Source organism: Coregonus lavaretus (assembly GCF_964263955.1).
Source record: "Coregonus lavaretus genome assembly, chromosome: 16".
In the NCBI taxonomy this organism is placed as follows: Eukaryota; Metazoa; Chordata; class Actinopteri; order Salmoniformes; family Salmonidae; genus Coregonus; species Coregonus lavaretus.
The window spans coordinates 807,081-830,902 of record NC_140003.1 but is presented as its reverse complement, the minus strand read 5'-3'; the positions used below and the strand labels follow the sequence as shown (position 1 = coordinate 830,902).

The following is a 23,822-nucleotide window of genomic DNA, read 5'->3' as shown; positions in this document are numbered from 1 at the left end:
CATGACGGCGTAGTGTGTTACTAATGGTTTTCTTTGAGACTGTGGTCCCAGCTCTCTTCAGGTCATTGACCAGGTCCTGCCGTGTAGTTCTGGGCTGATCCCTCACCTTCCTCATGATCATTGATGCCCCACGAGGTGAGATCTTGCATGGAGCCCCAGACCGAGGGTGATTGACCGTCATCTTGAACTTCTTCCATTTTCTAATAATTGCGCCAACAGTTGTTGCCTTCTCACCAAGCTGCTTGCCTATTGTCCTGTAGCCCATCCCAGCCTTGTGCAGGTCTACAATTTTATCCCTGATGTCCTTACACAGCTCTCTGGTCTTGGCCATTGTGGAGAGGTTGGAGTCTGTTTAATTGAGTGTGTGGACAGGTGTCTTTTATACAGGTAACGAGTTCAAACAGGTGCAGTTAATACAGGTAATGAGTGGAGAACAGGAGGGCTTCTTAAAGAAAAACTAACAGGTCTGTGAGAGCCGGAATTCTTACTGGTTGGTAGGTGATCAAATACTTATGTCATGCAATAAAATGCAAATTAATTACTTAAAAATCATACAATGTGATTATCTGGATTTTTGTTTTAGATTCCGTCTCTCACTGTTGAAGTGTACCTATGATAAAAATTACAGACCTCTACATGCTTTGTAAGTAGGAAAACCTGCAAAATCGGCAGTGTATCAAATACTTGTTCTCCCCACTGTATATTATTTTTTGAAGAATGAAGAAATTATATAACTGATGTTGGACAATCAAATTCGATATGTAAATAAACAACATTCGTTAAGGCTGGTTCATTGGGAGAAAGCTTATTGTACAATGCTCCTGGCCCGCGCCACGCATTTATAAAAGCACTTGTTTCCAAAGCTCAAATTATATCACTCTCTTTTTACAGTTCTACTGGATGATGTTAATAAATGTTATGTTTATTGTAATTTGAACTATCGTGGGGTCGTGACTTTTGTCATGTGTGATATATGTGGCTTATTGATAACTCTGTTTCCTACTATATGCAGTTGGCTGCCTATTGATTGAACATCTAGACATCCGATGTGAATAGTTGGCAACAATGTTTCGTTTCCAAGTGCTTCTGAATAAGCACAAATTGCGATGCGCATCAGCTTCATTACTTTGTCCTCAAGAAGGCGCGATCTTGAGGCCATCTTTACTCTGTTTTGGAGAAATAATTCCATCTCGGCGGGCACTCTGGAAATGGGGATAATCAACACAATCTTTTCCAATTTTGCCAAGTCGAGGTACACTTAGCTGAAGTCCCTTATGAGTACCTGGTGTCTTTTGTGTGAGTAAAAATAAAAACACACACAACCAACACTAATTTCCAAGCAGCTTGAGGATTTATTAGCCTATAAAGTATATTTGCCTTTGAAGTTGGAGCACATCGACTGTTATTTCCATCAATTAATAAAAACCATTATTTTGCAATGTATTTTTTTAGGGGGACAATTTGATTTATCGGCTTTTCATAAAAAGAATTATCGGCCAAAAGCTGGCATTTACCGGCTAACAGAAACCCTGTTCCGTATATACAGACGAGTCTTGTGTGCGTCCTACAGCAAAATATGTACGTGTTCGTGAGAGTCTAATCTTTCCATAGAGGGGTCATATTAGTTTGTAGGCTAAACTGTACAGACGTTTTTGTGAGAAGACCGATTTTCAGGATGTCTCATTGTCTGACAAACACCACTGTAGTTCGGCCACCTTCCACCGCAGATGGGAAGGCTGCCATTTTCCATGCAAATGTTTATAATTGTTTTGCTTAAACTGATTTTTTGATTATGCTAATTAGGTTCTTTTTTCGAATTGACACAACACTGAATAGACTAACTTTAAACTTTATAAAGTGAACTAGCCCTTTAAGGGAAACATCCATTCTATTATGAAACTTAATTCTGATTACCTTCTTGCACTTGTAGCAGACGTAGTAGGCGTATCGGTTCATTGCGAAGCCGGCCGGATCGTTGTGGAAGCGGGCACCGGGCGTGGTGATGGCCTCGCTCTTGTGCAGCCCCTCGTACTCCATTCTCATCAGAGCTTTCCTCCGTACGTCCTCAAACAGCTCCTTTATAGGGTCCAGCAGGTCCTTGATGACCAAGTGGTTGATCTTGTTCTGGGAGGAAAAACGCAACAGTCAAGTCTCAAGTAAATTTTCTATCCTTAACTCGGTTCGCACAATGTTAGTTCAAACAAACTGAGCCAGAGCTGTTATGATCCAAGCAAGTTACATTGAAAATCAGGAAGATATGAATCTCTGTAAGGTCAATTGGTAAATTTGAGAACTCAATCCCCAACTCTACACAACTCATTGCAACATTGGAGTTTTTGTATTTTTTGTTTTGTTTTATTGACCAGATAGGACATTGGAGAGTAGACCATAAAGGTAGGAGGACTGTGAGTCAGAAGGGCAGTGGGATGAATTTGAGAATGGCGCCGGAGGGGATGGCTCCGGACCAATTGTGCTATTTTGTGTGTTTTTTTGCGCTGGTCCTAACTTTTTTGGTACATAATGTTTCGGCCATTGTTTCAAATGACCGAAAAGAGCTTCAGGACATCAAAACAGCGATGACTAACCTCGTTTTGGATGAGGACGTCTATTTCAACGAATCAGAGGCTAAATAAATAATTCACATCCCAGACCAGGCCCAAATCCCCGTCACTTGGAGGAGGTGGCGCAATAGGGGCCGGCATGCAGGATACCCAACGAGAATGCTACGGCAAGTGGTTAAGTTGCCCTTACACACTGTTCTATTGGCGAACATGCAATCACTGGAATGTAAACTGGACGAGCTCAGTTCGAGACTATCCTATCAACGTACTCTGAAGAACTGTAATAACCTATGTTTCATAGAGTCCTGGCTGAACAAGGACATGGAAAATATAAATGTAGCTGTTTTTTCTATGCATCGGCAGGACAGCTGCGTCGGGTAAGCTGAGGGGATAGGGGCGTGTCTCTGTCAACAACAGTTGGTGCGCGATCTCTAATATTAAGGAAGTCTCCAGGTTCTGCTCGCCTGAGTTAGATTACCTCACTATTTACCAAGAGAGTTTTCTACCAGTGAAGCGCTCAATATGGAAGTGGTCAGATGAAGCGGACGCTAAGCTACAGGACTGTTTCGCTAGCACAGATTGGAAAATGTTCTGGGATTCATCCGATGGCATTGAGGAGTTTACCACATCAGTCACAGGCTTCATTAATAAGTGCATCGACGGCGTAGTCCCCACAGTGACCGTACGTAACCTAACCAAAAGCCATGGATTACAGGCAACATTCACACTGAGCTAAAGGCTAGAGCTGCTGCTTTCAAGGAGCGGGAAACATATCCGGACGCTTATAAGAAATCCCGCTACGCACTCCGATGAAACATCAAACAGGCAAAGTGTCAATACAGAACTAAGATCAAATCGTACTACACCGGCTCTGACGCTCGTCGGATGTGGCAGGGCTTGCAAACTATCACAGATTACAAAGGGAAACCCAGCTGCAAGCTGTCCAGTGACGTGAGTTAACCAGACTTAATGCCTTGAATGCTCAATTCGAGGCAAGCAACACGGAACCATGCATGAGAGCACCAGCTGTTCCGGACAACTGTGTGATCACGCTCACCATAGCCGAAGTGAGTAAGACCTTTAGGGCCAGACGGATTACCAGGACACGTACTCAGAGCATGCGCTGACCAGCTGGCAAGTGTCTTCACTGACATTTTCAACCTCTCCCTGACTCAATGTGTAAACCCCCTATGTTTCAAGCAGACCACCATAGTCCCGTGCCCAAGAACGCCAAGGTAACTTTGCTAAATGACTATCGCCCTGTAGCACTCACATCTGTAGCCATGAAATGCTTTGAAAGGCTGGTCATGGCTCACATTAACACCATCATCCCAAACACCCTGGACCCACTCCAATTCGCATACTGCCCCATCAGACCCACAGATGACACAATCTCTATTGCACTTCACACTGCCCTTTCCCACCTGGACAAAAGGAACACCTTCTTGAGAATGCTGGTCATTGACTACAGCTCAGCGTTCAACACCATAGTGCCCTCCAAGGTCATCACTAAGCTAAGGACCCTGTAGGATTAAACACATCCCACTGCAATTGGATACTGGACTTTCTGACGGGCCACCCCCAGGTGGTGAGGGTAGGCAAAAACATCTGCCACGCTGACCCTCAACATGGGGGCCCATCAGCTGTGCGTGCTTGCCCCCTCCTGTACTCCCTGTTCACCCACCACTGCGTGGCCGCACACGACTCCAACACCATCATTAAGTTTGCCAACAACACGACAGTGGTAGGCCTGATCACTGACGATGATGATACAGCCTATAGGGAGGAGGTCAGAGACCTGGCAGTGTGGTGCCAGGACAACAACGTCAGCAAGACAAAGGAGCTGATCGCGGACTACAGGAAACCGAGGGCCGAAAACACCCCCACTCACATCGACAGGACTGTAGTGGAGACGATCGAGCGCTTCAAGTTCCTTGGTGTTCACATCATTAAGGACCTATAATGGTCCAAACACACAACCACAGTTGTGAAAAGTGCTTCTTCACCATCAAGAGGCTGAAAATATTTGGCATGGGCCCTCTGATCCTCAAAAAGTTCTACAGCTGCACAATTGAGAGCATCTTGACCACCTGCATCAGTGCTTGGTATGGCAACTGCTCGGCATCCGGCCGCAAGGCGCCACAGAAGGTAGTTCGTACGGCCCAACTCGTAAATGGAATGAAATACACCAAAACTGTGTAGCCTAGGTCGTGCAGTCCGCAAACAACATGGTGATTTAAATATTGACTGGCTTTCATCAGGCTGCCCACTCAAGAGAAAGTTTCAAACTGTAACTAGTGCCTGCAACCTGGTTCAGGTTATTAGTCAACCTACCAGGTAGTTACAAACAGCTCAGGAATGAAATCATCAACATGTATTGATCACATCTTTACTAATGCTGCTGAAATCTGTTTGAAAGCAGCATCTACAGTGAGAGAAAAAAGTATTTGATCCCCTGCTGATTTTTTACGTTTGCCCACTGACAAAGAAATGATCAGTCTATAATTTTTATGTTAGGTTTATTTGAACCGTGAGAGACAGAATAACAACAAAAAAATCCAGAAAAACGCATGTCAAAAATGTTATAAATTGATTTGCATTTTAATGAGGGAAATAAGTATTTGACCTCTCCGCAAAACATGACTTAGTACTTGGTGGCAAAACCCTTGTTGGCAATCACAGAGGTCAGACGTTTCTTGTAGTTGGCCACCAGGTTTGCACACATCTCAGGAGGGATTTTGTCTCACTCCTCTTTGCAGATCTTCTCCAAGTCATTAAGATTTTGAGGCTGACGTTTGGCAACTCGAACCTTCAGCTCCCTCCACAGATTTTCTATGGGATTAAGGTCTGGAGACTGGCTAGACCACTCCAGGACCTTAATGTGCTTCTTCTTGAGCCACTCCTTTGTTGCCTTGGCCGTACGTTTTGGGTCATTGTCATGCTGGAATACCCATCCATGACCCATTTCCAATGCCCTGGCAGAGGGAAGGAGGTTCTCACCCAAGATTTGACGGTACAAGGCCCCGTCCATCGTCCCTTTGATGCGGTGAAGTTGTCCTGTCCCCTTAGCAGAAAAACACCCCCAAAGCATAATGTTTCCACCTCCATGTTTGACGGTGGGGATGGTGTTCTTGGGTTCATAGGCAGCATTCCTCCTCCTCCAAACACGGCGAGTTGAGTTGATGCCAAAGAGCTCGATTTTGGTCTCATCTGACCACAACACTTTCACCCAGTTCTCCTCTGAATCATTCAGATGTTCATTGGCAAACTTCAGACTGGCCTGTATATGTGCTTTCTTGAGCAGGGGAACCTTGCGGGCGCTGCAGGATTTCAGTCCTTCACGGCATAGTGTGTTACCAATTGTTTTCTTGGTGACTATGGTCCCAGCTGCCTTGAGATCATTGACAAGATCCTCCCGTGTAGTTCTGGGCTGATTCCTCACCGTTCTCATGATCATTGCAACTCCACGAGGTGAGATCTTGTATGGAGCCCCAGGCCGAGGGAGATTGACAGTTATTTTGTGTTTCTTCCATTTGCGAATAATCGCACCAACTGTTGTCACCTTCTCACCAAGCTGCTTGGCAATGGTCTTGTAGCCCATTCCAGCCTTGTGTAGTTCTACAATCTTGTCCCTGACATCCTTGGAGAGCTCTTTGGTCTTGGCCATGGTGGAGAGTTTGGAATCTGATTGATTGATTGCTTCTGTGGACAGGTGTCTTTTATACAGGTAACAAGCTGAGATTAGGAGCACTCCCTTTAAGAGTGTGCTCCTAATCTCAGCTCGTTACCTGTATAAAAGACACCTGGGAGCCAGAAATCTTTCTGATTGAGAGGGGGTCAAATACTTATTTCCCTCATTAAAATGCAAATCAATTTATAACATTTTTGACATGCGTTTTTCTGGATTTTGTTGTTGTTATTCTGTCTCTCACTGTTCAAATAAACCTACCATTAAAATTATAGACTGATCATTTCTTTGTCAGTGGGCAAACGTACAAAATCAGCAGGGGATCAAATACTTTTTTCCCTCACTGTAAATCCATCGGATGTAGTGATCACAATATAGTAACCATATCTAGGAAAACCTAAGTTCCAAAGGCTGGGCCTAATATAGTGTATAAGAGGTCATACAATACGTTTTGTACTGTTTCCTATGTTGTTGATGTAAATAATATTTGTTGGTCTGTGGTGTGTAATGAGGAGCAACCAGACGCTGCACTTGACACATTTATGAAATTGCTTATCCCAGTTACTAATAAGCATGCCCCCAATAAGAAAATGACTGTAAAACTGTTAAATCCCCATGGATTGATGAGGAATTGGAAACTTGTATGGTTGAGAGGGATGAGGCAAAAGAAATGGCAAATAGGTCTGGCTGTACAACCGATTGGCAAACGCACTACAAATTGAGAAATCATGTGACTAAACTGAATAAAAAGAAGAAGAAACTATGAAATGAAGATAAATGACAAATAATTATAGTAAAACGCTCTGGAGCACCTTAAATTACATTTTGGGAAAAAAGGCAAACTCCCCTCCATCATTCATTGAATCAGATGGCTCATTCATCACTAAACCCAACTACTTTAATGATTTTTCCATTGGCAAGATTAGCAAACTTAGGCATGACATGCCAGCAACAAAATACGTGTGGAAGAGGTGAAAATGATTGGCTCAAACTTAATCTTGTGAAATCTGTTGTGAATGTATGGTAATGTTTTTAAAAATGTATAACTGCCATAATTTTGCTGGACCCCAGGAAGAGTAGCTGCTGCGTTGGCAGCAGCTAATGGGGATCCATAATAAATACAAATACATGTGAACACTAAAAAAATTTCCAATTTCAACTTATTTTAGAATAAATAGGCCCTATATATCTTTCTATCAGGACTGTTGAAAAATATTTTATATTTTGAAAATACAAAATACAGCTCTTTAAAGAATCCTGTTATAAAATACAGTACCAGTCAAAAGTTTGGACACATCTACTCATTCAAGGGTTTTCTGTATTTTTTTAAAACTATTTTCTACATTGTAGAATAATAGTGAAGACATCAAAGCTATGAAATAGCACATATGGAACCATGTAGTAACCAAAAAAGTGTTAAATCAAAATATATTTTCGATTTGAGATTCTTCAAAGTAGCCACCCTTTGCCTTGGTGACAGCTTTGCACACTCTTGGCATTCTCTCAACCAGCTTAATGAGGAATGTTTTTCCAACAGTCTTGAAGGAGGTCCCACATATGCTGAGCACTTGTTGGCTGCTTTTCCTTCACTCTGCGGTCCAACTCATCCCAAACCATTTCAATTGTGTTGAAGTTGGGTGATTGTGGAGGACAGGTCATCTGATGCAGCACTCCATCACTCTACTTGGTCAAATAGCCCTTACACAGCCTGGAGGTGGGGTTCGGGTCATTGTCCTGTTGAAAACCAAATGATACTCCCACTAAGCCCAAACCAGAGGGGATGGCGTAGATAACACCTTTGATGATACAGTGGTAGCAATACATGGTTAACATCTACAACCGGACAGCCCAACACTGTTCCTGGAGAGCTACCGTCCTGTAGGTTTTTGCTACAACCCTAATCTAGCACACCTGATTATAATAATTAGCAGGTTGATAAGATGAATCAGGTTAGTAACACCTAGGGTTGGAGGGAAAACCTACAGGAGGGTAGCTCTCCAGGAACAGGGTTGGGCAACCCTTATCTACAGAAACGACTGAAATACCAAAGGTGGAGGTGTTGCCGTTTATATTCAGAACAACATTCCTGTAAAGCTTAGAGAGGATCTCATGTTAAATACTGTTGAAGTAATATGGCTGCAGGTTCATCTGCCTTACCTAAAGCCCATTCTGGTGGGAAGCTGCTATAGACCACCAAGTGCTAACAGTCAGTATCTGGATAACATGTGAAATGCTTGATCATGTATGTGATATAAATAGAGGTATATTTTCTGGGTGATATAAATATTGACTGGCTTTCATCAGGCTGCCCACTCAAGAGAAAGCTTCAAACTGTAACTAGTGCCTGCAACCTTATTCAGGTTATCAGTCAACCTACCAGGTTAGTTATCAACATGTTTTGATCACATCTTTACTAATGCTGCAGAAATGTACTTTAAAGCAGTATCCAAATCCATCGGATGTAGTGATCACAATATAGTAGCCATATCTAGGAAAACCAAAGTTCCAAAGGCTGGGCCTAATATAGTGTATAAGAGGTCATACAATAAGTTTTGTAGTGATTCCTATGTTGTTGATGTAAATAATATGTGTTGTCTGTGGTGTGTAATGAGGAGCAACCAGATGCTGCACCAGATGCTGCACATGAAATTGCTTATCCCAGTTACTAATAAGCATGCACCCATTAAGAAAATGACTGTAAAAACTGTTGAATTCCAATGGATTAAAGAGGAATTTAAAAATCGTATGGTTGAGAGGGATGAGGCAAAAGGAATGGCAAATAAGTCTGGCTGCACAACCGATTGGCAAACTTACTGCAAATTGAGAAATCATGTGACTAAACTGAGTTAAAAAAAAAGAAGAATCTACACTATGCAACAAAGATAAATGACAAAGAATGATAGTAAAGCTTTGGCGCACCTTAAATGAAATGTTGGCAAAAATGGCAAACACTGCTCCATCATTCATTGAATCAGATGGCTCATTCATCACAAAACCCACTGATATTGCCAACTACTTTAAATGATTCTTTCATTGGCAAGATTAGTCAATGTAGGCATGACATGCCAGCAACAAACGCTCACTACACATACAAGTATATCTGACCAAATTATGAAAGATTAGCATTGTAATTTTGAATTCCGTAAAGTGAGTGTGGAAGAGGTTAATTTTTTTTTGTTGTCTATCAACAATGACAAGCCACCAGGGTCTGACAACTTGGATGAAAAATTGGATAATAGCGGACGATATTGCCACTCCTATTTGCCATATCTTCAATTTAAGCCTACTAGAAAGTGTGTGCCCTCAGGCCTGTAGGGAAGCAAACGTCATTCCCCTACCTAAGAATAGTAAAGCCCACTTTACTGGCTCAAATAGCCTACCAATCAGCCTGTTACGAAAAAATGGTGTTTGACCAGATACAATGCTATTTTACAATAAACAAATTGACAACAGACTTTCAGCACGCTTATAGGTAAGGGAAAAGCCCTCTTTTTTGGACATTTCGGTCCCTTATGTAGGGAAGGACATTCAACAAGCACAGCAGTTACACAAATGACTTATGACTGGCTGAGAGAAATTGATGATAAAAAGATTGTGGGGGCTGTTTTGTTATACTTCAGTGCGGCTTTGACATTATCCGTCAGTCTGCTTCTGGAAAAACGTATGTGTTATGGCATTACACCCCCTGCTATATTGTGGATAAAGAGTTACCTGTCTAACAGAACACAGAGGGTGTTCTTTAATGGAAGCCTATCCAACATAATCCAGGTAGAATCAGGAATTACCCAGGGCAGCTGTCTAGGCCCATTACTTTTTTTCAATTTTTAGTAACGACATGCCACTAGCTTGGAGTAAAGTCAGTGTGTCTAGTATGCGGATGACTCAACACTATACACGTCAGCTACTACAGCGACTGAAATGACTGCAACACTTAACAAAGAGCTGCAGTTAGTTTCAGAATGGGTGGCAAGGAATAAGTTAGTCCTAAATATTTCAAAAACTAAAAGCATTGTATTTGGGACAAATCATTCACTAATCCTCAACTAAATATTGTAATGAATGTGGAAGTTAAACAAGTTGAGGTGACTAAACTGCTTGGAGTAACCTTGGATTATAAACTGTCATGGTCAAAACATATTGATACAACAGTAGCTAAAATGGGGAGAAGTCTGTCCATAAAACGCTGCACTGCTTTCTTAACAGCACTATCAACAAGGCAGGTCCTACAGGCCCTAGTTTTGTCGCACCTGGACTACTGTTCAGTCGTGTGGTCAGGTGCCACAAAGAGGGACTTAGTAAGATTGCAATTGCCAAGAAACAGGGTAGCACAGCTGGCCCTTAGATGTACACAGAAAGCTAACATTAATAATATGCATGTCAATCTCTCCTGGCTGTAAGTGGAGGAGAGATTGTCTTCATCACTACTTGTATTTGTGTCTCTTCACAGTCCTCAAGTCCATAACAGACTATGGGAGGCGCACAGTACTACATAGAGCCATGACTACATGGAACTCTATTCCACATCAAGTAACTCATGCAAGCAGTAACATTAGATTTTAAAAAACAGATACAAATATAACAGGGACTGTGAAGAAACAAACATAGGCACAGACACATGCATACAAACACACGATAACATACGCACAATACACACACATGGATTTTGTGTTGTAGATAATGTATGTGGTAGTAGAGTAGTGGCCTGAGGGCACACACTTAATGTGTTGTGAAATATTGGCAGCAGCTAATGCTTGGCAGCAGCTAATGGGGATACATAATAAATACAAATACATCAGCGACCTCATCTCAATCAGAGAGCCATCTCGCACTCTCCGCTCTAGCTACTCCCTACTGCTTCAAGTCCCCAAGACACGTCTCCGAACTATGGGGGACCGAGCCTTCAGCTCCCTTGCCCCTCACCTATGGAACGCTCTCCCTGACCATCTAAGAGCCGCTCCATCACTAAGACATTTTGAAACGGGCCTTGATCCTAAATGTATGTTGTTTTTATTGTATTTTTCTACAATGTTGGGGCAGTGCCACCTATCAGTCATCTAGTGTACATATACATTATTGGGTACAACCTATTGCAAATATCTTAATGTTATCTACATCAAAACATTTCAGCACTATTACTGTCTTTTGTCATTGGGATTCTGTGTCTAACAACATTTGAACTTTCAAGCATTGATCTTCGATTAAAAAGGAATACAGCCTGTACGGATAACGACCATTAGATAGAGTCTATGTCACCATGTTAGTTCTATGGGAATGCTAATTATGCTAATGTTGGCTTCCGAGTGCTTATACTAAACGATAACGCAACATTTATTTCATATTTAACCATGGTTTTGCTTGTGTGTCAATAGGCCGGAAGTTGAAAGACAACCACTCAGGTCAAGTGGGCGGGGCTACATAAGGTAAATAGTACCTTGCAGATTGGGCAGGACATGAAGCCGAAGGTGATCCTGGGCCCGAGCCAGCGGTTGTCCAGAACACGACGGGTACACTGGAGATGGAACACGTGACTGCAGTCCAGCTGAGGAACAGAACAGAACCACACACATAGAACCTGACCTCGAACCCGAATACATCTGTGGCATACAAGAATCCTTGGTTCAAACAGTATTTGTTATTTCTTTTCAAAAATTGAAACCAATGGAATAGTCCCAAAAGTTCAAATTCTACCCATCTGGCACTCCAAAAAATTAATATGTAAATAAATAAATAAATAAATATATATATACACAGTGCGTTTGGAAAGTTTTCAGACCTCTTTACTTTTTCCACATTTTGTTAGGTTACAGCCTTATTCTAAAATAGAATAAAAAAAAAAATATTCCCTCATCGATCTACAAACAATACCCCATAATAACAAAGCAAAAACAGGTTTTTATAATTTTTTGCAAAAAACAAAAAACAAAAACGGATATACACATTTACATAAATATTCAGACCCTTTACGCAGTACTTTGTTGAAGCACCTTTAGCAGCGATTACAGCCTCACATCTTCTTGGGTATGATGCTACAAGCTTGGCACACCTGTATTTGGGGAGTTTCTCCCATTCTTCTCTGCAGATCCTCTCAAGCTTTGTCAGGTTGGATGGGGAGCGTCGCTGCACATTGATTTTCAGGTCTCTCCAGAGATGCAGAAATTTTTTGATACCCTTCCCCAGATCTGTGCCTTGACACAATCCTGTCTCGTAGCTCTATGGACAATTCCTTCGACCTCATGGCTTGGTTTTTGCTCTGACATGCACAGTCAACTGTGTGACCTTATATAGACAGGTGTGTGCCTTTCCAAATCATGTCCAATCAATTTAATTTACCACAGGTGGACTCCAATTAAGTTGTAGAAACATCTCAAGGATGATCAATGTAAACAGGATGTACCTGAGCTCAATTTCGAGTCTCATAGCAAAGGGTCTGAGTACTTATATAAATAAGGTTTAAAAAAAAAAGTATATATATATACAGTGGGGGAAAAAAGTATTTAGTCAGCCACCAATTGTGCAAGTTCTCCCACTTAAAAAGATGAGAGAGGCCTGTGATTTTCATCATAGGTACACGTCAACTATGACAGACAAAATGAGAAAAAAATATCCAGAAATCACATTGTAGGATTTTTTATGAATTTATTAGCAAATTATGGTGGAAAATAAGTATTTGGTCAATAACAAAAGTTTCTCAATACTTTGTTATATACCCTTTGTTGGCAATGACACAGGTCAAACGTTTTCTGTAAGTCTTCACAAGGTTTTCACACACTGTTGCTGGTATTTTGGCCCATTCCTCCATGCAGATCTCCTCTAGAGCAGTGATGTTTTGGGGCTGTCGCTGGGCAACACAGACTTTCAACACCCTCCAAAGATTTTCTATGGGGTTGAGATCTGGAGACTGGCTAGGCCACTCCAGGACCTTGAAATGCTTCTTACGAAGCCACTCCTTCGTTGCCCGGGCGGTGTGTTTGGGATCATTGTCATGCTGAAAGACCCAGCCACGTTTAATCTTCAATGCCCTTGCTGATGGAAGGTTTTCACTCAAAATCTCACGATACATGGCCCCATTCATTCTTTCCTTTATACGGATCAGTCATCCTGGTCCCTTTGCAGAAAAACAGCCCCAAAGCATGATGTTTCCACCCCCATGCTTCACAGTAGGTATGGTGTTCTTTGGATGCAACTCAGCATTCTTTGTCCTCCAAACACGACGAGTTGAGTTTTTACAAAAAGTTATATTTTGGTTTCATCTGACCATATGACATTCTCCCAATCCTCTTCTGGATCATCCAAATGCACTCTAGCAAACTTCAGACGGGCCTGGACATGTACTGGCTTAAGCAGGGGGACACGTCTGGCACTGCAGGATTTGAGTCCCTGGCGGCGTAGTGTGTTACTGATGCAGGTCATTCACTAGGTCCCCCTGTGTGGTTCTGGGATTTTTGCTCACTGTTCTTGTGATCATTTTGACCCCACGGTGTGAGATCTTGCATGGAGACCCAGATCGAGGGAGATTATCAGTGGTCTTGTATGTCTTCCATTTCCTAATAATTGCTCCCACAGTTGATTTCTTCAAACCAAGCTGCTTACCTATTGCAGATTCAGTCTTCCCAGCCTGGTGCAGGTCTACAATTTTGTTTCTGGTGTCCTTTGACAGCTCTTTGGTCTTGGCCATAGTGGAGTTTGGAGTGTGACTGTTTGAGGTTGTGGACAGGTGTCTTTTATACTGATAACAAGTTCAAACAGGTGCCATTAATACAGGTAATGAGTGGAGGACAGAGGAGCCTCTTAAAGAAGAAGTTACATGTCTGTGAGAGCCAGAAATCTTGCTTGTTTGTAGGTGACCAAATACTTATTTTCCACCATAATTTGCAAATAAATTCATAAAAAATCCTACAATGTGATTTTCTGGATTTTTTTTCCTCAATTTGTCTGTCATAGTTGACGTGTACCTATGATGAAAATTACAGGCCTCTCTCATCTTTTTAAGTGGGAGAACTTGCACAATTGGTGGCTGACTAAATACTTTTTTCCCCCACTGTATATATATTATACATTTGCAAAAATGTCTAAAAACCTGTTTTTGCTTTGTCATTACGGGGTATTGTGTGTAGATTGATTACATTTTTATTTATTTAATCCATTTTAGAATAAGGCTGTAACTTAACTAAATGTGGAAAAAGTCAAGAGGTCTGAATACTTTCCGAAGGAAACGGATACTAATTGAACCCAGGTGTGAGTCACCATCTGATTCAAGCAAGTCATAGAATATCATAGAGATACAATATACTATTAATAATAGTATTCGTATTTAATTCTGTGTACAGTTTAATGTACCTGGACAGCGGGAGCGGCAGAGAGTGCCTCTGTGAAGCAGATCATGCACATGTCGTCGGCGTCCTGTTTCAGGCAGCCTGTGCTCTTGTCACAGCCGTGCAGACAGGGCAGGCAGCTCTCCTCGTTCTTCACCCCGCCACAGGGGTGGCCGCACGCGTGGGTCTTACTACACGCCAGCTTGGCATACTCCTACAGAGGGCACAGAGGGTCAGATTATCTTTTTACATCTAATCAAATCCAATTTTGTTCAAAGTGTGTTTAAAATTGGAACACCCTTTGCAGTGCAATTATGTACAGCAGGGTCGGGGTCAAATTGATTTCAAATCTATCCGTTTAGCGAGTAACTTGGAATTCAATTCATGAATTGTACAATTTAAAATAAATTACACTTTTCAATTCATGAATTGAGTTTCAATATCCAAGCCTAATAAACCAAGTTGAGTTGGGTGTCTCCCACTGGTCGCAGGTAAGGTACATTTAGACACTTTGAACACTTAAAGAATCCATTCCTATGATCATTATTACCGAGTTGGGTTTTTCACAATAGTGGCGGATGAAGTAAACTAAGGCCATACAAATTAAAATTAATGTTTAAAGGATGCCATTTTTCACTTTTCTTTAATGTAAAATACAAATAAATATCTGAAAATGTGAAAAGTTGAAACGACAAATTGCAAGATTATAGTTAAAGAATGTCCTCAAGATTCCAATAAAGAGATACACAACTTCCGCTCAGATTATGTCTGAACAATGCCTCTTTTTAGCCGCCTTCTTTTTTCCGCTCGTCACACTTTTCCAAAAAATGTATCCATTAAACATTACATTTGTATGGCCTTCGTGTTTTGAACACTTTGAAAGAGCTAGCTACAGTGGGGAAAACAAGTATTTGATACACTGCCGATTTTGCAGGTTTTCCTACTTACAGTGGGGAAAAAAAGTATTTAGTCAGCCACCAATTGTGCAAGTTTCCCACTTAAAAAGATGAGAGAGGCCTGTAATTTTCATCATAGGTACACGTCAACTATGACAGAAAAATTGAGATTTTTTCTCTCCAGAAAATCACATTGTAGGATTTTTTATGAATTTATTTGCCAATTGTGGTGGAAAATAAGTATTTGGTCACCTACAAACAAGCAAGATTTCTGGCTCTCACAGACCTGTAACTTCTTCTTCAAGAGGATCCTCTGTCCTCCACTCGTTACCTGTATTAATGGCACCTGTTTGAACTTGTTATCAGTATAAAAGACACCTGTCCACAACCTCAAACAGTCACACTCCAAACTCCACTATGGCCAAGACCAAAGAGCTGTCAAAGGACACCAGAAACAAAATTGTAGACCTGCACCAGGCTGGGAAGACTGAATCTGCAATAGGTAAGCAGCTTGGTTTGAAGAAATCAACTGTGGGAGCAATTATTAGGAAATGGAAGACATACAAGACCACTGATAATCTCCCTCGATCTGGGGCGCCACGCAAGATCTCACCCCGTGGGGTCAAAATGATCACAAGAACGGTGAGCAAAAATCCCAGAACCACACGGGGGGACCTAGTGAATGACCTGCAGAGAGCTGGGACCAAAGTAACAAAGCCTACCATCAGTAACACACTACGCCGCCAGGGACTCAAATCCTGCAGTGCCAGACGTGTCCCCCTGCTTAAGCCAGTACATGTCCAGGCCCGTCTGAAGTTTGCTAGAGTGCATTTGGATGATCCAGAAGAGGATTGGGAGAATGTCATATGGTCAGATGAAACCAAAATAGAAAATCTTTGGAGGGAGTTGAAAGTCTGTGTTGCCCAGCGACAGCCCCAAAACATCACTGCTCTAGAGGAGATCTGCATGGAGGAATGGGCCAAAATACGAGCAACTGTGTGTGAAAACCTTGTGAAGACTTACAGAAAACGTTTGACCTGTGTCATTGCCAACAAAGGGTATATAACAAAGTATTGAGAAACTTTTGTTATTGACCAAATACCTATTTTCCACCATAATTTGCAAATAAATTCATAAAAAATCCTACAATGTGATTTTCTGGATTTTTTTTCCCTCATTTTGTCTGTCATAGTTGACGTGTACCTATGATGAAAAATACAGGCCTCTCTCATCTTTTTAAGTGGGAGAACTTGCACAATTGGTGGCTGACTAAATACTTTTTTTCCCCACTGTACAAAGCATGTAGAGGTCTGTAATTTTTATCATAGGTACACTTCAACTGTGAGAGAAGGAATCTAAAACAAAAATCCAGAAAATCACATTGTATGATTTTTAAGTAATTAATTTGCATTTTATTGCATGACATAAGTATTTGATACATCAGAAAAGCAGAACTTAATATTTGGTAGAGAAACCTTTGTTTGCAATTACAGAGATCATACGTTTCCTGTAGGTCTTGACCAGATCCTTCAGGTTTCGGGGCTGTCGCTGGGCAATACGGACTCTCAGCTCCCTCCAAAGATGTTCTATTGGGTTCAGGTCTGGAGACTGGCTAGGCCACTCCAGGACCTTGAGATGCTTCTTACGGAGCCACTCCTTAGTTGCCCTGGCTGTGTGTTTCGGGTCGTTGTCATGCTGGAAGACCCAGCCATGACCCATCTTCAATGCTCTTACTGAGGGAAGGTTCTCGCGATACATGGCCCCATCCATCCTCCCCTCAATACGGTGCAGTCGTCCTGTCCCCTTTGCAGAAAAGCATCCCCAAAGAATGATGTTTCCACCTCCATGCTTCACGGTTGGGATGGTGTTCTTGGGGTTGTACTCATCCTTCTTCTTCCTCCAAACACGGCGAGTGGAGTTTAGACCAAAAAGCTATATTTTTGTCATCAGACCACATGACCTTCTCCCATTCCTCCTCTGGATCATCCAGATGGTCATTGGCAAACTTCAGACGGGCCTGGACATGCGCAGGCTTGAGCAGGGGGACCTTGCGTGCGCTGCAGGATTTTAATCCATGACGGCGTAGTGTTTTACTAATGGTTTTCTTTGAGACTGTGGTCACAGTTCTCTTCAGGTCATTGACCAGGTCCTGTCGTGTAGTTCTGGGCTGATCCCTCACCTTCCTCATGATCATTGATGCCCCATGAGGTGAGATCTTGCATGGAGCCCCAGACCGAGGGTGATTGACCGTCATCTTGAACTTCTTCCATTTTCTAATAATTGCGCCAACAGTTGTTGCCTTCTCACCAAGCTGCTTGCCTATTGTTCTGTAGCCCATCCCAGCCTTGTGCAGGTCTACAATGTTATCCCTGATGTCCTTACACAGCTCTCTGGTCTTGGCCATTGTGGAGAGGTTGGAGTCTGTTTGATTGAGTGTGTGGACAGGTGTCTTTTATGCAGGTAACACGTTCAAACAGGTGCAGTTCATACAGGTAATCAGTGGAGAACAGGAGGGCTTCTTAAAGAAAAACTAACAGGTCTGTGAGAGCCGGAATTCTTACTGGTTGGTAGGTGATCAAATACTTATGTCATGCAATAAAATGCAAATTAATTACTTAAAAATCATACAATGTGATTTTCTGGATTTTTGTCTCTCACAGTTGAAGTGTACCTATGATAAAAATTACAGACCTCTACATGCTTTGTAAGTAGGAAAACCTGCAAAATCGGCAGTGTATCAAATACTTGTTCTCCCCACTGTATATAGATCCAATATGTTACTATGACTGGATCAGGTAAATGTAGTGCTCTGAACACTTGAATATGAAAAGAGATTTATCAATGCAATCCAGAACTATGATCATTATGACTGATGTTGTGAGTGGTTGGTACCTGGCAGTCTGGGTCAGAGCACACACTGCCCACGGCCGAGAGCTCGGTGCCGTTCCTGGTGCCACAGAACCTGCAAGCGTCTGAGCTGCTGGAGGCTGGTTTCCCTGCACACAGAGGCAGAGCATTAGCTATGCACAAAAAAAGGATAATAAGCCATACATAACCCTGTCATAAACATCACATGGCAGATGTTAACAGTCATGACAGCCGGTGTCGTTTTATGATCGTAAAGAATTTGAAAGGTATAAGCAACAAGTAGTAGCTCCACTTTACCTTCTAATAGGCTAGGTAGAAATGTCACCATATTCAGTCCCTCTCAGATCTATACAACTGTCTAGGGGGTAATGGTAAGCTAGGGGTTGTTTCTGGACAGGGCCAGAAAGGGTCTAGATATGGTCTGTTACCTGTGTGCTCCCTGAACTCCACCATGGCCTTCATGGTCTTGGAGTCAGCCAGAGCCATGAGCCAGAAGAGCTTTGTCCTCCCACAGCCCTCGTGGAGGTCCACCTTGATTGCCTCCTCCTCCTCCTTAAACACCTGGAGAGAAACAGCAGACTAGGGTTACCGCCATGTTGAATTACATATCATTACTGTCAGAAAGGGCTACAGTTGCAATACGAATTGGATTGTAGGGTCTTGTAAGGTGTTTTGGATATTTTCAGAATGAATGGTAATACTGAAAAAACACAGCATGACTAACAAAAACTGTCTTGTAAATGACTATAGCCAAGGTAGGTGGAAAAAACATTTTAGGTTGTATTTTGAGTCGAACATCTCTAACATTTATAGGTGGTCAGGTCTTCACAAATGGGGGTATACACATTATTGCAGGTGGTAAAAAGGGGGAAAGAAGCATGACACTGACAGGCTCCCAGTCTCTTCAGAAAGTAGCTTGACTTATTCCACATTTTGTTGGTTTACAGCCTGAATTAAAAAAGGACTAAACAGATTTTTTCTCACCCATCTATACACAATACCCCATAATGACACAGTGAAAACATGTTTTTAGAAAATATAGCTAATTTATTGAAAATTAAATACAGAAATCTAATTTACATAAGTATTCACACCCCTGAGTCAATACTTTGTAGAAGCACCTTTGGCAGCAATTACAGCTGTGGGTCTTTCTGGGTAAGTCTCTAAGATCTTTCCACACCTGGATTGTCCAATATTTGCCCATTATTCTTTTCAAAATTCTTCAGGCTTTGTCAAATTGGTTGTTGATCATTGCTAGACAACCAGTTTCAGGTCTTGCCATAGATTTCCAAGTAGATTTAAGTCAAAACTGTAACTCGGCCATTCAGGAACATTCACTGTCTTCTTGGTAAGCAACTCCAGTGTAGATTTGGCATTGTGTTTTAGGTTATTCTCCTGCTGAAAGGTGAATTAATCTCCCAGTCTGGTGGAAAGCCGACTAAACCAGGTTTTCCTCTAGTATTTTGCCTGTGCTTAGCTCCATTCCATTTCTTTTTTATCCTGAAAAACTCCCCAGTCCTTAACGATTACAAGCATACCCATAACATACCCATAACATGATGCAGCCACCACTATGCTTGAAAATATGGATAGTGGTACTCAGTAACCCCAAACATAACACTTTGTATTCAGGACAAAAAGTGAATTGCTTTGCCAAATTTTTTGCAGTATTAATAAGGACGCCTGAATCTTTGTTGTGACTGGATGTATTGATACAACATCCAAAGTGTAATTATTAACTTCACCATGCTCAAAGGGAAATTCAATGTCTGCTTTTATATTTTTACCCATCTACCAATAGGTGCCCTTCTTTGTGAGGCATTGGAAAACATCCCTGGTCTTTGTGATTGAATCTGTGTTTGAAATTCACTGCTCGACTGAGGGACCTTACAGATAATTGTATGTGTGGGGTACAGAGATAAGGTAGTCATTCAAAAATCATGTTAAACACTATTATTGCACACAGAGTGAATCCATGCAACTTATTATGTGACATGTTTTAATCCTGAATTTATTTAGACTTTAGACCATTACAAAGGCTTGCCATAACAAAGGGGCTGAATACTTATTGACTCAAGACATTTCAGCTTTTCATGTTTTATTAATTTGTAAAGATTTCGATAAACATAATTCCACTTTGACATTACGGGGTATTGTGTGTAGGCCACTGACATTTACATTCTTTTTTTTAACCAATTTTAAATTCAGGCTGTAACACAATAAAATGTGGAAAAAGCCAAGGGGTTTGAATACTTTCTGAAGGCACTGTAATGACTGGGAGCAGATTGCCATCTACAGGTGAATGTGGGTACTACTGACCTGTCTCTGATGGGAGCGTGTGCGTCGGTGCAGGTGGAGGAAGCGGTCACAGTCGGTACACAGGTTACCACACATGTTACACAGGATAATGGCTGCAGTCTCACCGTCGTCGTGGTTATCACACATGGGCTGTGGATGGGAGCATGAGACTTTATTGTTACGACCTGAACACCTCGACAGGGCCGTGCACAGACCTTTCATTGGGCAAGTGCAAAAAAATGAATTTAAAAAAGGGCACCCCCCCCCGCTTGAATTTGTGGCTCGTTTCAGGAAACTAAGTGTATGTCGCACGTCACTACTTCACAGGAGAGCCATTTGAACGTAAACATTTTAAAAATCAAAATGCGTTTTTGGGCAGAAATGCCATCTGTATGCTATCTGTAAATACAAATAAAATTGTTAAATTACGAGCCTAGTTGGTTTAGCCACAGAAATATGTTTCCATTTCAAGTTAATGTATACTGTTAGCTAGCTAGATAATGTTAGCTGGCTGGCTCGCTAACTAACGTTATGTGTATGATCTGTGTAGTAATATTATTGGTATCTCAGAGCCATTTGCATTGCTAGTTATAGCCTAATGTTAGCTAGCTAACATTGAACCTGGTTGGTTAGCTACCTTCAGATTAATGCAGGGTAGTAACGTTATGAGTTGGGATTATGGTTCATTGTTTAGCTAGCTAGCTACACGTCTAAACAAAAGACTCCTCTATACAAGTAACCATTTCAATAGAATGTTCATGATGTCACTGCGACAACTGTCGATAGACAGACAGATGACGTCACTGCTACATCTAATCCGATTTCAGAGCACTCTCATCTGAGAGAGCGCACAATAACTGACAAATTTACAAACGCTCAACACCCGTTGAATATGGCTGGTGTCAGTAAATGTTAGCAAAAAAGCGTAATTCAATTGTTGTCAGCAGCACAGTTTCAGTCACCAACGCTCTGAATAACATAAAAACAGCCTAACCAGCTCTGCTAGGGCGAGTAAAATGGTCAGAGTGAGCTGTTCTCTCATTTGTGTCTGGAAGCAGCTAGCAAGCTAGCCAACGTTAGCCAGTTAGCTTGGGTGCCTGACTGCTGCTGTTAGGGTCAGAACGCTCGGATCAACTCTAACTCCTCGACCAGAGCGTCCAGTGTGCGCTCTAAACGTTCCAAGAGCAAAACGCTCTGAATTTACGAACGGACAATCTGACAACGCTCTGAGTTTACGAACGCCCAGAGCACACTCTGGCACTCCAGATTAAATTTGTATAAACCAGTCTTTAGTCTTGAAATCTTTGGTTGTTTAGTACATGGCCTCAAATGTGAATCCTTAAAGAGATGGGTGGGGCTAAAGCTTAAGAGGGTGTGAACGATGCTGAATGGGTGTAGACAAAGAATCAGACCGAATCGAGCTGGTCGGTCATATTTTTATTTTACTTTCATAATTCATATCTCGACAATCATAACATACTAAATGCCTCTGTAGCTAAAGTTTTTTTTTTTTTTTTTTTAGCATAGGCCTATGTAAGCAAGCTAGTTACAGAGCCTCCTAAATACATGATTGACATCTGGAAAAGGTGGGCTATCAGCTGATCATTGATGTTGATGACTGATGTAAATCTGCTAGTTAGCTAGCTTGATTTCTTTTACTGATTCATGATTTACCTTTCTATGTCTTTCTGCCTCTCTCTGCTGAGCATATCTGCCAACCAGACCGAATATTGATGATGATGTAGGCTAAATCAAGTGTTAATCAAATGTTACGCTGCTGTGGCAGTAGTGTTGATATTTAAACTAGGTAGCTAGCTATACACACTCGACCGGACAACTAGGGAAAAGGCGCAACCGTGCGTGCGTACTCCGTACATGGCAGATCAACATGCTCAACCAATGGACAAGGTGGGGGGTTGCGAACTTGACAATTACTTGTTGTGCCCAGCATCGGTTGAGACATCATGCTCTTGAACACAGAGTGGGTATCATGTTTTGGCTTATAATTGTGCTAAAATGGCAATACAATTAAAATTTCAACTTTTAAATGGTACCATAAAGACAATTGACTTCAATGGAAGTTGACTTGAATGGGAATATACAGTACCAGTCGAAAGTTTGGACACACCTACTCATTCAAGTGTTTTTCTTTATTTTATTTGGAATCATGTAGTAACCAAAAAAGTGTTAAACAAATCTAAATATATGTTATATTTGAGATTCTTCAAATAGCCACCCTTTGCCTTGATGACAGCATTGCACGCTCTTGGCATTCTCTCAACCAGCTTCATGAGGTAATCACCTGAAATGCATTTCAATTAACAGGTGTGCCTTCTTAAAAGTACATTTGTGGAATTTCTTTCCTTCTTAATGCGTTTGAGACAATCAATTGTGTTGTGACAAGGTAGGGGGGGTATAGAGAATATAGCCCTATTTGGTAAAAGGCCAAGTCCATATTATGGCAAGAACAGCTTAAATAAGCAATGAGAAACGACAGTCCATCATTATTTTAGGACATGAAGGTCAGTCAATACGGAAAATGTCAAGAACTTTTTTCAAATGCAGTCACAAAAACCATCAAGTGCTATGATGAAACTGGCTCTCATGAGGAACGCCACAGGAATGGAAGACCCAGAGTTACCTCTGCTGAGGATAAGTTCATTAAGGTTACCAACCTCTGAAATTGCAGCCCAAATAAATGCTTCACAGAGTTCAAGTCACAGACACATCTCAACATCAACTGTTCAGAGGAGACTGTGTGAATCAGGCCTTCATGGTCAAATTGCTGCAAAGAAACCATTACTAAAGGACACCAATAAGAAGAAGAGACTTGCTTGAAACACAAGCAATGGACATTAGACCGGTGGAAATTTGTCCTTTGGTCTGGAGTCCAAATTTGAGATTTTTGGTTCCAACAGCCGTGTCTTTGTGAGATGCGGTGTGGTGAATGGATGATCTCTGCATGTTTATTTCCCACCGTAAAGCATGGAGGAGGTGGTGTTATGGTGTGGGGGTGCTTTGCTGGTGACACTGTCTGTGATTTATTCAAGGCACACTTAACCAGCATGGCTACCACAGCATTCTGCAGCGATACGCCATCCCATCTGGTTTGGGCTTAGTGGGACTATCATTTGTTTTTCAACAGGACAACGACCCAACACACCTCCGGGCTGTGTAAGGGCTATTTTACCAAGAAGGA

The 23,822-nt window shown here is 41.7% G+C and overlaps 1 protein-coding gene across 3 annotated transcripts in view; it reads right to left on the bottom strand.

Moving 5' to 3' along the window:
• Positions 1-23,822, bottom strand: part of LOC311143712 (E3 ubiquitin-protein ligase MYCBP2-like) — a 316,497-nt gene that overhangs the window by 8,777 nt on the left and 283,898 nt on the right. For all 3 annotated transcript variants that reach the window (XM_084179581.1, XM_084179580.1, XM_084179582.1), the window contains exons 75-80: positions 20,645-20,773; positions 18,754-18,886; positions 18,350-18,453; positions 14,587-14,775; positions 11,681-11,788; positions 1,915-2,124 (exon numbers count right to left, since the gene is read on the bottom strand). In XM_084179581.1, coding sequence (XP_084035707.1) covers positions 1,915-2,124; positions 11,681-11,788; positions 14,587-14,775; positions 18,350-18,453; positions 18,754-18,886; positions 20,645-20,773 — 873 coding nt within the window. The remainder of the gene's footprint in view (positions 1-1,914; positions 2,125-11,680; positions 11,789-14,586; positions 14,776-18,349; positions 18,454-18,753; positions 18,887-20,644; positions 20,774-23,822) is intronic.